General features: G+C 41.4%; 1 protein-coding gene across 1 annotated transcript in view; it reads left to right on the forward strand.

Moving 5' to 3' along the window:
• Positions 1 to 16973, forward strand: part of LOC137290613 (A disintegrin and metalloproteinase with thrombospondin motifs adt-1-like) — a 55754-nt gene extending 38781 nt beyond the window's left edge. The window contains exons 13-20 of the mRNA XM_067821675.1: positions 438 to 626; positions 1242 to 1430; positions 3449 to 3649; positions 7903 to 8097; positions 9343 to 9531; positions 10012 to 10200; positions 11409 to 11579; positions 15275 to 16973. Coding sequence (XP_067677776.1) covers positions 438 to 626; positions 1242 to 1430; positions 3449 to 3649; positions 7903 to 8097; positions 9343 to 9531; positions 10012 to 10200; positions 11409 to 11579; positions 15275 to 15477 — 1526 coding nt within the window. The 3' untranslated portion in view covers positions 15478 to 16973. The remainder of the gene's footprint in view (positions 1 to 437; positions 627 to 1241; positions 1431 to 3448; positions 3650 to 7902; positions 8098 to 9342; positions 9532 to 10011; positions 10201 to 11408; positions 11580 to 15274) is intronic.
• The last annotated feature ends 235 nt before the right edge of the window (positions 16974 to 17208 follow it).

Here is a 17208-nt window from a genome sequence, read left to right on the forward strand (position 1 = left end):
GAGCCAAGCTGCCAAGGACGGTCACCCATCCAAGAATCCTGCACGTCTAATGCTGCTTAACTGGATCTGAGTCTAGATACGCCCTATATTGTCAATATCCTGCAATGATGGGTTCGAAATCCAATGATCTACGGTTCCCCCGCACTCTACCTCAATCTGACATGCTGAACAACTAACACACATATCACACTGACAATAAACCAGTGCCAACAACAACGTATCTTGTGTTAGGAACGTCGTTGAATCGTAATACTATATGTTGTGTTTTATGCCGTTTGTTTTTAACGCCTTCGGCAACATTCCAGCTATATCGCGACGATCTGAAAATAATCGACCTAAACAATAGGGACACGATCGCATCTTGGGTTGCCGGACACCAATTGTAACCCGGACCTCACAGGATTTATAATTATATTGTTTATGATGCCCTGTTTCAGTTGACGGAAACTGGAGCAGCTGGGGTAACCCTAGCAACGACGACTGCTCTGTGAAGTGCGGCGGAGGCACCATGACGTCAACACGGACAAGAACTTGCAGCAACCCTCCCCCAGGCGTTGGGGGAGCTTTATGCAGTGGCTCCCCAAAAGACGTACGGGACCTTCAATGCAATAGTCATACTTGTCCGGGTACGTGGGTATATCCAAACTTATGCTTTTGGCTTCAAGAAACGGTATTCTATGCCTATGACAACCTCTTCTCCTTGCGTGTGTCTTCGACAGTTAATGATGATTACACAATGCCATTTAGAAAATGGACAAATGTAACATATGTTATATTTGGGATTACACTTATTTAGTAAAGTACAAATTCTAGTTCTTTTAGATTTGTACACTTTCTAAAATATAATCACAATATAACGTATGTGTCGGTTAATGATGTTGAGAGTTGCGTCCACTTGGCGTATCAGAATCCTGTGATCGTAGGTTCAAACTCACGATTCACGCTGACTATGCTATTAGCTTTGTAAGTAGTATAACGTCGTTCTGTGTCACCTGTGTTCTCTCTGTTATCAAAGAGCTAGACATGGTACTGCTTGATTCAACTGAAATAGTAAAATCGGCATAAAAAATAATCGTTATGAGGCACACTTTAAGGGGCACCGATCACTGCACACACACACACACACACACACACACACACACACACACACACACACACACACATACGCACACATACGCACACATACATACATACACACATGTATACACACATACATATGACTCACTCTTCTTCTGATCCAGTGGACGGCCAGTGGGGCACTTGGACAGAGAACTCGGCCGACGCTTGCTCTGTTACCTGCGGAGGTGGAACGCAGAAGCGTCACTATAGCAGGTTATGCAATAACCCCTCCCCCGTCGGCGCAGGAGCGCCCTGCACCGGGGACAGTTATAAATCAGAAGATATGGCTTGTAACCCTGACAACTGTCCAGGTATAGTACTGCCATTTCACATCAACATATTTGTTTTGTTATTTTGTCTTTTTGACAGATATCAGATAATTATGGCTATTGCCCTATGTTAGAAAGCACATGTTGCCGTCATCACATCTGTGCACCTAGAGGCAGCAAGAGTCGTATACTCCCAAGGATGTTGAGATTGATAACATGATGTGCCGTGAGACTGACATCCAATGATCGAGGGGAAAATGCCAGAGCCATGGGGAAGCACGAGTTGCGTGGATGTGTGTGCTGTATAAATATCCTGTAATGATATAATAATAACCCAAGCTGTCTGTGATGAGCTCGTAGATTCACAGTGACATCACTTATCATACCGGGTACCCATTCACTGCTGGATGAAAATAGGCAGTTTACGAACAAACTACAGTTGCCTAGACGTGTGATTCCTTGTAGGGCAGGATCTATGTCCTGAAACCCTCAGGGGGCAAGCTGCTTCACACGATCACCCACCAATGGTATGGCCAACACCACTTATCTTCTACTGATTTTTGGCCGAGGCTGTGTACACAGGATCACATGTCACGTATCATTTTTTGAGCACGAGTGAGTGAGTTTAGGTTTTCGCCTCTATTAGCAATATTCCAGCAACATTACGGCGGCGGACACCAGAAATGACATAACATTGTGTCCATGTGGGAAATCGAACCGGTAACGAGTCAACGCTTTAACCATTAGGCCACCCCACTACCCTCTCTTGAGCAAGAAGTATTCCCTCTTTTTGTCTTCTTCGTGACATGGGATGATGGGGTAGCGTAGTCACGAAGAGGACTCGGGTTTGATTTTCCACAATGTGAGAAGCTCATTGCTCGTGTCCCCTGCCGTGATATTGCTGGCATATTGCATAAATGGTGTAAAACTCACTTACGACGTGACAATTTTAGGTTTTTAGTATGACTTTTTTCGCTTTTTAAAGAGAGTTCAGATGACATAAAACACAGTCTTTCTCCACTGTCGATATTGTGTCACAGACTGGCACACGTTGGTCATCGGATCAGATTAGTCAGATTTAGGTGACCACAATTATGGGTTTGTCTGAAACATACAGAATTCCACGTACGGTGCGTGTTTCCGTATAATATGCAAATTATACCTTCTTAACATTAATGTTTGACTTTTGTGCGGATCGGAAGAAAATCAGTAAGATCCAGAATGCCCAGAGTGAAGATAAACCTCGGGCCGAGTATAAATCTCTCTTGGAGAAAATTTGGAGGTCAGAGCTAAAATCTCGAAACAAAGTTAAAGTCACCAAAACATTTGCTGTGCCATCCTTTCCCATTCCTTAGGAGAAGCTGATTGGACTAAACAAGATATCCAGAGTCTTGACTGCCTGACCAGAAGGATCATGTCTGATAACAGAGCCCACCAACATTGTTCCTGTCTTAATCGTTTATTTATGCCATTCATTTCGGGAGGTCGGATTTTGATTAATGTGGAGGCTCTTCGTGAATTTTATTGTGCACATGCACATATCAGAGTCGGTCATTTGTGGAGAAACTTCAAGTAAAGGCTTAAGCTTCCCTTTTGATGCTGAGGATCAGTCATTTCTCTCTCGCAATCGCCTAAATGTGATTCTTGAACAAAACTTCAGTATGAAATGCCGATATTGCAAAGAGGTTACAGAAACTGCCCAACACCTTTATAGGAGATGCCCTTCCATGGCACAAACAGCAGATCTTAAACACATGATTGCATGGCTCAATCCTTCTACTGTTACATCGTCTTTGCCATGCCTGTGGGTTTGGAAGTCTATCCATGGTGGAAAATGATAGCTTTAAGCTTCTTTGGAATAGATCCATGTATAGCCTCAGAAGAATTCCAGCTACCAAACCTGATCTTTTCCTCGTCTCCACACATTGTAGAATCGGAATCGAACACTGATCTTCGGCGTGACGAGCAAACTCTTTAACCACTAGGCTACCACATTAGATGTGCATTTTCGTTTCCCTAGGAAGTAATAGTTGTAATCTGTAATATGCTTCTTTGTGTAGTGGACGGAGCCTGGTCCGAGTGGGCGGTGAGCTCACAAGGAGGCTGTAGTCGCACCTGTGGGAACTGGGGAAGACGCACAGTCTCATACATAAGATCCTGTACCAACCCAGCACCCGCTTATGGTGGAAAAGCGTGTCCACAATACTATCTCGGCACCACTAAATTCAACATGGAGTTCTGCAACCGCTTCTCATGCACACGTGAGTATATCACATTTTATCGAAAACATGCTACAATACGGATTTGTAACTCTTTTGTACTGCAGATAGAGTGAGTGAGTGAGTGAGTTTGGTTTACGCTGCTTGTAGACGTATACCTACAATATCACTGGGGTGGACACAATATATGAGCTTGACACATTGTGCCCATGTGGACAACTGATCCCATGTGGTCGGTGTTTCGAAGCGCGAACGCGTCAACCACGAGGCGTCTCCACCGGATCCCTGTAAATAGAGATTAGTAGTAGACGTGATTTGAAGGGTTGAAGGTCGAGGGTAGGGGTGTGATGCAATGATACAAAGACGTGATTTGAAGGGTTGAAGGTCGAGGGTAGGGGTGTGATGCAATGATACAAAGACGTGATTTGAAGGGTTGAAGGTTGAGGGTAGGGGTGTGATGCAAAGATACAAAGACGTGATTTGAAGGGTTGAAGGTCGAGGGAAGGTGAGGTGTTGCAATGATATAAAGACCCGCTGGTACATGCATATACTTCTCATCAAAAGTTTAGACCCACTAAAGTAAATATAGCCACTTACTTAAGACAACTGTTCTAACCTATTTTGCAAACTATTCCATACTGTTTACAGGTACTGTTTATACACGAACTAATGAATCAGAAAACAGATGTGTAACGTTGCGAGGATTATCGTAACGAGTTTAATTGACGAATCCTCAACACCATAACGCAGCTGTTTATATGCACAGTATTTGCACATACCTTCAGCAATGTGATTTCCAGGAATTGACTGTCGTAACATTTCATCTGCATAACGTTTGCAGTCAGTTCCCACAAGTTAGTGGTGAAATCAATCTTCGATGTAACCATATAGATATACACAAGAAAGTGCGTGTTCTAAATGTTTCTAAAGTTTTGTTGTGAGTTATATATCGGGCTAGTAATTATTTTGTGGGCTAGTAATCTTCAAGCATGACTAGCCTGATTAGCTGGCAAAGTTGGAAACTATTTGAAATACTTGCTATAATTCCTTCTGTAAGTGTTTCTGGTTTCCCCATCAAGCTGGCGAGTTATGTGATGTCACTTAAGTGTCACTTAAGAATACATGTATTGTTAAAGGTAGCTGTGGAGCCATACTTAAAGGTCACATATACTCCAATAGGGTACCAATGCAAAATCACTTGCTGACATCGTTGTAAATGAAACCCCGTCATTACAACTGCTCATTTCGATCTTTAATTACCTTAAATCGACCTTTTTGTCAACAGTGCACAATTCTCAGCCGCAAACGAAATTTCAACAAATCAGAGCGGCACGTCTCCGTGACGTAATAGTGGGTATAGAAATGAGGGTCTGTGCAGTATTCATCTACATTTCAGGGGTTAAACTATTTCGTTTACAGGTTTGTACAAACCTGGAATCGCGAAATCTGTTGAGAAAAATGAAAGCTATATGTTCTCAAAATCTACTATCATTTAGTTTTGTGTCCTGTTTTGCCTAGTTGTCGAGTTACAACCCTTGTTTTCATAGACGATTCTGTCAAAATCACTTGGTGTCGCTAGGTTGTAATCCGTGTTAGGTGGTATAAACCTACACGTTATTTGTCATCATTCACTTGATGCTCAGTTAATGAATTTATAACAGGTATAATTAGTGATAACGCCACTTAGATTACCCGACAAAGGCCCCCATTTGGCATTTCTTTTGTCTGGATCGATCAAAGGATTAACCGATAACACTCTGATTGATTAATTAGTTTTATGGGGATTTAAATGGGGGATTTTTCAAAAGGTAGTGTTTATGTACATTTACTAATCTATACTGAAAACACTCTGTCGTGTCTGTGTCTATGTAAAACAACACCCTTCTTTCAAAGGATTAACCGCCAATACATTGATTGATTGCGCATTATCGGCTAACTAAATAACTTTTTAAAAAGAATGACGCACATTATGCAATTAGTTGCCAGGTGTGCTATCTTGGGTAACCAATGAAACTATACAGCAATGTGAAAAACATGAAACGATACATCACGTTTTCTTATATTAGACTGTTAAAAGACACATCACTTGGGATATCTGCAGATGAATTATATATCACTTGTTTTTGTGGATATTGATGGATACATTCCTCGAAGAAGGTAATAGCCTGACAACTGCTCCTATAACTTTAATTTCAATATTTGCATTTTTGTTTTTGATAAGTTGTAGCTTTCAACAGAACCATTCTTTTCGTCGTGAAGTGTTATGATGCAGACGACATACACTACGGCGTGCGTGCAAATTATGATTCATACAGGAAAACTATGAAATGTCTACATATTACATTCCTGTTATCCATTCGCAGATCGCTTCTTTTTATTAAGTTTCAAAATGCATACAAGTATGATTATAAAGTAATTAGGATTATGAGACCAAGTATAAAGACGTATATTGACATGTGTCTACATACTGGTGAGTGAACGTTACAAACCAAGTAAATTTAGCAAGTGAAGAAATTTATCGCGCAGTATTTTCACTTTGACCCCAATCTCGTTTAGGTCATGTTACAGGTTGTGTCATGCAAACTCCTTTTGGTAATGATTCAAATACATATTTATGTAGTTTTGATTTTCTAACGTGATGAGAACAAACCATACATAATCTCATTAATTCAAATGGATTTGACTTCACGATTTTCAAAAATGGCGGCCTCCTGTCTTGGGATGAATGCCATTTAAGTTTGTTTTCACCGACTTACAAAAGGACGATTACTTTCTACTGATAGTAAAATATGTATTTTATTGATGGACAATAGGATTTTGCATGACATTGCTTATAACATAACAATTTCACTCTTGGAAGTGAGGTGGAGGTCAATATAACATTGCTTGCAATATAAATGTCACTTCGACCCCCACCTTGCTTCCTTGGAACAAGTCCTTATGTTAAAAGTTGTGTCATGCAAAGTCCTTTTGGCCATGATTCAAATGCATATTCAACTACCAGTAAAAAGTAGTTTTGATTTTCTAACTTGATGAGAACAAATCATAATCTCAATAATTCTAACGGACTTTAGCCCGTGACTTCAGGATTTTCAAACATGGCGACGCCCTGTCTGAGGATGAATGCCATTTAAGTTTGTTTTCACCGACTTACAAAATCACAATTACTTTCTACTGGTAGTAAAATACGTATTTTATTGATGGACATTAGGATTTTACATGACATTGCTTATAGCATAACAATTTCACTTTTGGAATCGGTCAATATAAGGGGTCAATATAAGATTACTTACGATAATATTGTCACTTCGACCACAACCTCGTTTCCGAGGAAGAAAGCGTTATATCCATGCAAAATCCTTTTGATCAGCAATGTGTAGTAAGCAGTCTTAATTTTATAAACTCGATGAAACTTAAACTCCATTTTCTATCCTGGAAGCGTGGTAGGGGGCGAACCATCCGATTTAGTATACACCACAGGCTTCCACAAAGCTCACTTCGCACACACTAACAACCAATTTAAGCACAAACTACGGAGTCTGGTGGAAATCTGTGCATAGTGACACCATCACCCGACCCCAAGGGACAATTGACGGCAACACAACATTTCGGCATGTCTTTGGTGACGTCGAGAAATTAGCAAAATGACGAGCTTCCAACACATTTTCTAATGTATACATTTAACGGGAAAACGTTCCTTCTATGACGTCACTGTAGGGCTCTGACGACAGTGTTACGTAACCTGTCTGCAGTTTCGTTTGCGGGCGAGAGAGAAGCAGACGGCTTTTTATCAACTTTTATGCGCTTGGTATTAATTAACCACAAGTTTTTAAAAAAAAATAAATGGTGTTTCGTTTATGACTAACCAAAAGTCTTTCATATGCAGTGATAAAAAGAGTACAAAAAAATTGAGTTTAGTGGTCCTTTAAAGGCTGGACGGCCTAACATAACACGTGTCCTGCCTAGTGTCACACCCTTTATAAAATAACCCGTGAAGATCCGGGTTAGGGCAACCCATGATTGTCATGAGGCGACTAAGGGGATCGGGTGGTCAGACACGCTGACTTGGTTGACATGTGGTGGTATCCCAAGTGCGTAGATCGATGCTCATGCTGTTGATCATTGGATTGTTTGGTTCAGACTTAATTATTACAGACCGCCGCCATATAGCTGGAATATGGCTGAGTATGGCGTAGAACTAAACTCATTCACTCACTTTATTGTGCAGCTGTTTCCCGTAACGTTAAAATGAAACTATCCTCACTCTCTGGATGACTGACAGTTCACTCTTGCAGAGCCTGTAAACGGCAACTGGAGCCCCTGGGTGGTCACCTCTACGTCGACATGTACGGCGACATGTGGGGGAGGGGAGGAGACTGTGACTTCAACGAGGTCGTGCACCGATCCTGCTCCAGCTAACGGCGGCGTTGGATGTTCCGGGTCTTCAACATCCACGGAGATTAATAGATGTAACGAACAAGTTTGTCCTGGTAACGTTTAGTTTCTTAACAGCTTTCTTGCGTGGCTGTAAATAGTAAATGGTAACCAGTTTGTTGTGAAACGCCGCACTCAGCAAATATATGCCACAGCTATATGGCGGCGATCTGTAAATAATGGACCAAACAATCGTAAAAGATGAGTCGCCTCTTTCAACAGGCACATGTTTATGAAGACCAATTCTAACCCGGATCTGCACGGGCCCCAGACACAGTGCAACAGCTCATGACACTGGGATATCATGACAAGCAACCGACCACGTTGCCAATTGTTATCAAGCGATCGGGGGCGTTGGGGTAATCTTGTGGTGTCAGCGCTCGCTCGTCATGCTGAAGACCCGGCTTCAGTTCCCCCATGGGCAAACTGTGTGAAGCCCATTTATGGTGTTTCTCCTGTCGTGATTGCTGGAATATTGCTAAAAGCGGCTTAAAACACACTCACCCATTTACCTATCAACCGATCGATTTTGTCGAACGAAATTGGTCCCTGAAGGATATTCGATTTCCAAGATTGCTAAAATGCACGTGATGAAGCCAAGGAGGAAACAGGTGATGAAGAGAATTTAAGGGAAAATTTGAGAATTTAACCCATTCCTTTGGAAATGTTTCATCTGTATGGATGTATATGACTTTTTCTCATATGCTTTGGAATTGACTAGTTATATGCTTGCAAAATGGAATATCCCCCACCTTTCTGAATGGCTGACAACACAGTGTTTCAAAGTGTAATCTTACTCCTTCATCAAGCGAGGGAACAACAAGGAAACAGATAGCTGCATATGAAATTATTTGAAACACTAAAGTAGAGGAAGGAGAAATAATATACTCCGAAACTTCGTGTTCCTCAAATAAAGAAGTTGAAACCCATAAATTCTCATCTTTAGAATGTTTTTACAACAAACACTAAAACGTGTGGAGGACGCGTTTAGTACTAAATTAAAGGGCAAAAGAAACGATACCAAGTCCAAATCACTGCATGTGCATGTACCCTATACGCTTGTTATTACAATTCACTTTCCCTTTACACAATGATGTTTTGTCGTTTTGTAACATCACTGATTTCGAGTTAGTATAATTTCTTTTGCTCTTTAGTGTGTAAACGTGGTGACAAATGGGTTTTTGAAGAACAGAATAAGATTTGGACTAATGCCAGCAATAGTGTCACCTTGTATAATGTGTTTTGTGGTAGCTAGTTTTGGCTGATGACGGTATCATGCAGTGTAACTTACTGACTCCCAGTTGATGGTGGATGGAGCAACTGGCGAGAGACCAGCAGGGGGAGCTGTTCCGTAACGTGTGGGGACGGGGCGCAGACCATTAACAGAACGCGGTCGTGCAACAACCCCCTCCCGTCAAACGGCGGAGCAGCATGCTCAGGTGTGAGAATCGACACACAGACAGGTGCCTGTAACGACGGGCCATGTCCAGGTAAAAGCTGTTTTTGTTATTCAACGCCGCACTCAGCAATATTCTGTCATATGGCGGTGGTCTAAATCCAGTGATCAACATCACGAGCATCGATCTATGTAATTTAGATACGATGTCATCTGTTGGGGAAGTCGGGGAATCTGACCATCCGATCAAGCCTTACGACAGGCATGTGCTGCTGAAGACCAGGCCTAACCGACTGTTTTGTTATCATGTGTCGCATTTTTACACCTTTTTACTTTGGGCGTCAATGGCACTGGAATCTAATAATAGCGACACAATGCGACAAATGACCAAAATATCAGTCAAGATATGGCTGCCAATGTGACGATAAAGACTAACTCACCCACTTAACTCCCTAAAATATTGCGTTTTTGGTTAATTTTATCACTTTTTCCTTGTTTTTGTAACGACGTAAGCGCGACAATGTCTCTTCTGGGATTCCGTAGAAAATCGTTGTGTATATTATAATTTGTTCAGTGGACGGGAGATGGTCTGCGTGGGTCGAGGACGAACGTCAGGCCTGTACCAAGACGTGTGGAGGGGGAACACAGACCATCCAGTACAAACGCACGTGTACCAACCCCGCCCCACAACATGGGGGTGCCCACTGCGGCGGGCAGAGCACCAAGCAGGAAACGACAGATTGTAACACTGAAAACTGCCCACGTATGTCCGGTTCATTATTTGTGCGATGGAGTGTGTGTTTGTCTGTGTGTGTGTGTGTGTGTGTGTGTGTGTGTGTGTGCGTGCGTGCGTGCGTGTTTGCATCGTGTTTATGTGTGCGTTGTGTGTTTGTGTGTATGGGTGCGCGTGCGTCTGTTGACACTAACTGAAGCGCACATAAAATCAATTTAATCACAGTAACTACAAGTACGCTTCATAGACCGCCAACTTCTTTGTTACGGCACGCGAGGCCCTCGGTAATCGCGTGTGTAAACATACAGGTGCTCAGCCATCCGGATGTACGAGACAAAAATGCACATAATTTAGTGTTTTGTATGTGAACATGACCGTACAGTTACGGAAGCCGGATTTCCCGATATGTGAGTAATTTTACAACGTTGTGAATTCGTTTTAAGGAATTTTTGTTCGGAAGGCGAGTTTTCCGGATATCTGACGTTCGGATAAATGGGGCACGGCTGTAGATAATTTAACAGTACCACATTCCTCGGCCTGGTGGCCTTGCGGTGGAGCGTCTGCCTACGAATCTGATAGCTGCAGTTCCAGTCTGGATAGGGAAATCATTTGTACTTTGAGCGTAATCTCGAACGATATTTTTAGATTGATATCAAATACTCACATTTGATTGTTGATGTTGATATAAAGTTTGGAAAAATAAAACCTGGGAAGCGATCTTACTGACGAAAAATAAAAGCTGTTAAGAGGTCTTTCTAGCAAAAGTAAAATCTGTCCTTTCGAAACAAAAACCTCAAATGCGATTATTCTGGGAGAACAAGAGATGACCTAATATATAGTGAGGAGCACACTTTAGGTTTATCTAAACACATCAACTCTCTAATTCACACACAACGTATGTCAGAAAATATCTCTCTCTCTGTCTCTCTCTCTCCCTCTCTCTCTCTCTCTCACACACACACACAGACACACTATCACGCTATCACAGAACTCACACTCGCAATCACACTATTACGACTACACAAGTTGAGGTGTCAAGCTTTATAACACAACGTGCTTTCAATATTTCAACCACCGCCATAAATGCATTATCTGTAACATTGATTAACACGGTCACCATCAACAAACAACACACATAGAAGGTATTGTAAACAGACACTGTCACTGTTGCAAACGCGAACGCACGCACGCACACGCACGCGTTGTACAGTGTTGTGAACGCACCGTCTCTGTTTCAGTCAAATGTCCAAAGGGTTTCACGAAGGTGGAGGCCCATAACATGTGCTATAAGTATGAATCCAAGAAACGGAAATGGGCGAAAGCGCAGGAACACTGTGAGGGGCACGGAGGACACCTTGTCATATACAAGACGAATGCCATGCACAGTTTTTTTGAGGATGTCATTCGAGGTAAGTTCGAAATATTTCTGCACATTCTCGAAATATCAGGTCCACTGAGACATCCATTAATGACATGTCATATATCAGTTTCCGTACACAAGTACGTTTTACGTTGCTACGTTGTTAATGGCGATGGTATGTAAATAATCGAGTCTGGACAACACAGTCCAGTGGTCAATCGCATGAACATAGTGATAATATTAATTGTCATTTAGAAGGTTAATGGTCACATGAATTATCCCACCGGATACCCATTTTTTGCTTCGAGAAAATAGGAAATGTAGAACAATCTCACTTGCCTGAGAGCGATGACTGAATAACTCGTGTGTAAACCATAAATACGTCACATGGATATTCACGTGTACATGAATCGCTGTCACGTGACATTCATTATCTAGAAACGATGTGTGTCCCGATATAGGATTTTCAATGAATTCTCTGAAAAATATAGTAATGACGCAAAACAATATACTAACATATTCCCAGAGATATACGCCCAATGTTAAAGATTAAAGATGATTAGTTACATAACATACATATGTAATATGATGTTTGAAATTCGTAGCGATTTATCATTACATTTCCTAAAAATGTTGGAAGCGCCTGTACAATCACTATGACAAGCCTGCACGATAACCCCCTTGTGTCCTTCCTCTTCAACACTCACTTACATTGAAATTCAAAAATTCCAAATATATCACGCACACAAATATACTTTATAGTTTTGAAGTCTATGGGATTCTTTCTGTTTCTCGATATCATCCACTATTGTCTCAGACAAAGCTAAATGTCTTAAAATATCCTGTCTTTGAATGTCATTTAGAAGTGAAAATACATAAGAATGAAGATTTTTATGGATATCAACTTCTTTATGAGAGAACACAACGTTTCGGAGTTAATGCTTACTCCTTCACCTGATGAAGGAGTAAGCATTAACTCCGAAACGTTGTGTTCTCTCATAAAGAAGTTGATATCCATAAAAATCTTCATTCTTAAAATATCCTTGCAGAATATGCTTCATCGTAAATGTCGCCATTTTGGACATAAGACGAAATCGCTATTCACAGCCGTATTTGTTGCATTTATGAAAATCTGATAATCACTAGGAGAACTGAATTTCAAAAATAGCATATTAATGATTCATGTAACAGCTCATGATAATTTTGAAACGTTGCCTATGGACACTTAATCAGTTGTGTAGTCTCGAAACTACACTAACTGATTTAACGCCATATCGGATTTATAGATTGTGCTTACAAAATCACGTTTCGCGAAGGCCGGTATTGCGACGCCATTTACATCACGTGTTTGTCATAGCCAGCTGCCACAAACTGAATTCTGAATTCCCCACACATCTCAGAATCAGATTACAAATGCTCCTCGTCACCAGCACGAAATGTCTAGATAAAACGAAACGACCCCTTGGTGCACATTAACCTCATCTGTGCATTTTTTTATGTTAAGCCATTCATGAAAACAGATGACCTGATTTGTAGTGTTTTCCTTAATCAGTGTTTAACTGTTGACAGGATAATATCGGGATCTGTATGATTTGACACTAGGCATCGGGACACACCCTTGATGACAAATGTCAGTTCACAACTTCAGTATCGTATATATCTTATCACTGTTGGCATTGATGCCCAGGACATCGACCAATCGTAGAAGATGAAGAAAGTCTAGGGATTGTTTGTGTCTGAATCAACGCTTGTCCCAGTTCAACTAACGTAAATGGCTGATTCAGAGATTGACGTAAACGTCTCTTTATGGTCTGGAGAAACAGCTGGCGAGGGTAGAACCGGAATGTTCTGCGGTCGCAGGAAATCGGTCACAACACGAGTTACGTGTGGACGGGTATTACTTCGGAAGTGCAAAAAACCACGTCACTGTTCTTGAAGGAAAGGCTGCACACGAAGCCCACTGATCTTATCCCTGTATCGCAGACCCGTCACATTGTCATTGACAATGGCAAGTTGTGTCCGACCATGAGATGCAAAGTCTCCCCATATCATAAGGATGCGCTACCAAACTATTGACTTTGAACAACACACGAATCAGCATACCGTTCACCTCGCCGTCAGAACACCCTTGACCGGTCATCTTAGTTGTCCAGGTGAAATGTAGACTCGACTCCCCACTGAACATACCACCATCCTAATCTTACCGCCTGTACCGGAAATGACAGCATCAGGCAAGACGTGTCTGTCGGCGAGGCTGGAGCAAAACTGGAGATATTACAGGCTGTCGGGGCCGGACGTTGTGCTCCCTCTGTCTGTTCTTACAGTCCTGGGCCTGATTGGGCATGGTCTGAATAGGTTTGTCAGCTGAATGTGTTTGTCTTGGCGACGTGACGTCACGAGGTTACTGTCGGTCCGAGGCAAATCGCTCAGGTTCCCATCACGTTAGACACGTCTCCATAGAGATGAGTTCTTGTTTCGAGGGACACAAAACTGTTTGGCTACTGTATTTTGTTCCATTCCAGTCTCCAGCATGTCCATGGCGCTGGGATGCTGGTTTTCTGTAAGCCGCGACATGAAGTACGCATAGTTATGCACAACATTCAGGTTTCACATTAGAAAAAGTGACTTAGTTTATTGTGCACAAAGTGCACGTGCCACGCGCGGTACATGACATAAACATTAATGCAAAGTACTTTTCAGCAGGTTTATTTAGTGTTATTTTATTTTGTGCAGTTTTATGTAATACTTTTCCCGTTAGTCTGAGCGAGTGAATGGGTGAGTGAATTTAGTTATACTCCACACTCAATACTCAATATTCCAGCTATATGTCGTAAATAATCGAGCCTGGACTAGACGGTCCAGTGATCAACGCCATGCTCAACGTTCTGCGCCATTAGGTCAAGATGACACGCGTCAACCAAGTGAACCAAGTTAAACAATGGAAAGCCAGTTGAGGGTCAGAGTTCACTTTGTGATAATTCAGTTGATTTCCCCTGTGCAACGCCCACAAAAAAGACTTGCAACTGGCACAGTCATTGGTTCCATTCCAACCAATCCTTTCAAATGACAACTTATATGCAGGGTAAGGAACTCCGCAAGAAATCAGCCAGATCACAGGCCTGGTTAGATGTTAACCGGCCAGACCTGACAAAAGGATACATGCCCACAAAAGGTACTATTACTTATACATGTCTGAGTTTTAACTCCACCGTCGCGCAGGTCAATTTGAGAATTTGGGAGTCCGTGCTAAAATAACCCGTGACGGGCGGGTCGGTCAGGCGTGTATTTTGAACGCTGATGTTGCATGTACACAACTGATTAAGCACCACCTGAATCCAAGGGCGGGTTTCCTGATTAAATATACATCAGGTCGCCATTTCAGATGTCTGAAGGTCTGAGAAAACTAAAAAGTTGTAAAGTTGGCCATGCGGGAGTGAATGCATACTTCAACGAATGAAGTTGTCACCTGCTGTTTATTTATCAAATTTATTTTCTTCTTTTGAAAGATATGCATATATATCTTTATTCATTTATCGATATTCCATATTCCAGGTGTACCATATCGATCTGTACTTAATGGAATCAGTCCAGTGGCTGACATGAAAATCTGCAAAATTGTTACAAACTAAATTGTCACAATCCTCTCATGGTTTGCTCAAATCCAATCCCAGGATAGGAGAGTATATATTAACCTTTGAAAAGATTCTAACTGTTTGTGTTTACTGTTATCACTGGATGTTTCAGATATAATAGGCAACAAAAACATCGACGTGTACCTTGGCGGGCACGACAAGGACAGCAATGACCGGTGGTTCTGGTTGGATGGCGAACCTGTCCAAGAATTTTCCAAATCGGGCAGTCAAAACTGTCTGAAATTTGATGCCTGGATTCTGGATGATGAAGACTGCAACAAAGCACACCCGTCTATTTGTCAAACATTTGGCTAGAATAACACGGATAGTCCCAATCCTCTTTCCTCTTTTGGGGTATAGACGATTTTATCAAGGCTACCAACCTTTAGGCAACACGATGATTCTTCTTTGGATGCCAAGTCGAATGAGGGTTGATGTAAAACATTTTGGTTGATACCTCTTAGAGGAAAAACATGCATGTCATCACTCATTGAGCCAGTATGCCTCCAACAAACGCCCCAATATATACTTCACAGCAAAAGAAACGCAACTGTTTTTGTCAAGTTTTGAACTAGAAGATGGGTGCACAATGCTTGAAGTGAACTCTTGCATTCATCACAGGATGAAACAGGCAACTGGTGTCTCATGAATAATTACTGGACCAGACAATCCATTGATGAACAACACGCGTATCGATCTACGCAATTGGGATACAATGGTATTCGTCAATCAGGCCCTCGAACATTGATTACCCTATCTTTTTAGCCACGACGATGTACACACTTGAATAAATTTACAAGGCTACAGTGCCTGTGTGTAAATATGGCATTGAAACTCACAAATGATTTATGAAATGATGGTTACAGCGGTATGTACATCGTCATGAATTTATATCTAAATATGCAACTTTGTACGCTTAGTGAATTTACGTTTTCTTCCCTTGTATGCTATTGAATGTTTTGGTTATGTAGTACGGAGCGACACAAACATACCATGATTTCCATGCACAATTCATAAACGTTTGTGATTGCAAGGTTCAAATAAATACTTAAAATGTTTTTTTCAAAAAGTGATATTTAAGGCTTCAAACTGACAACAGAGCAGGTAAAATACATCCGTTAGGCTATGTTGGTTATGAACTGAAGAAAATATGAGCGTTCAGTTCACGACAACGTTTTGTGATATATGCATCAGAGATGTTTGAAGGACATTGTGTTTCTGTTGGGTTGGTTGGTTGTTGTTTTACGTCGCACTGAGCAATATCCCAGCTATAATGCGGCTAACTGGTGTGGATGTTGAGAAAATTTTAATTATTCTCTACTAACTTGGACGGTCTGATTGACCATGTGTGATGTAATTTCCAAATTCACTAAAGTTTGTTTGTTGAATTTTGCTTATTAAAATACTTGCTTGCAATTTTGTAGATGTGCGGTCTGTTCGTATATAGGTATTTTATCAACTTCCTTTTCACATACCAAATTTGATAATGGCAAGGATAACCACTCTTTATGGTTGCATGTTTTATTGACGTCTGCTGTATTTGACCATTGCAAGACACGTGGTAGTCTTAGAACACTACCTCATTAGATGTTCAGCGGAATATCACCCTAGACCTCACTTAAAGGAGATGATAATTTTTTGCAACAGCTCGAAGGTATTATGTGAAATAGGCCGGGTGGAGAAAGATGGAAGGGGTGTGATGGCGTAGATTGTTTTTTTTCCGTGTGGTGTTCAGCTGATTCACGTGAAAATTGATATCATCATAAATATAAATTTGACTCTCTGTTTGAAATAAATGCATATATACTTTACTTTTACGTTTGTATCGCTTACATTTTTACAGAATACGCTTAAAAGCAAAAACAAAGCAATCGTTTTCAGTGACGTTCTAAAGAACATGACTTTTGGTGACACCTGTTGGCACGACCCATGTTACCAAGTGAGTGAGGGAGTGAAGTTGTGAAGTTGTACGCCGCTTTTAGCAATATTCCAACAATATCAGGAACACCCAGTTGAACCTTTGTCGGGATATAAACCCTCGGAAAT

Source organism: Haliotis asinina, chromosome 1 (genome assembly GCF_037392515.1).
Source record: "Haliotis asinina isolate JCU_RB_2024 chromosome 1, JCU_Hal_asi_v2, whole genome shotgun sequence".
NCBI classification, from domain to species: Eukaryota; Metazoa; Mollusca; class Gastropoda; order Lepetellida; family Haliotidae; genus Haliotis; species Haliotis asinina.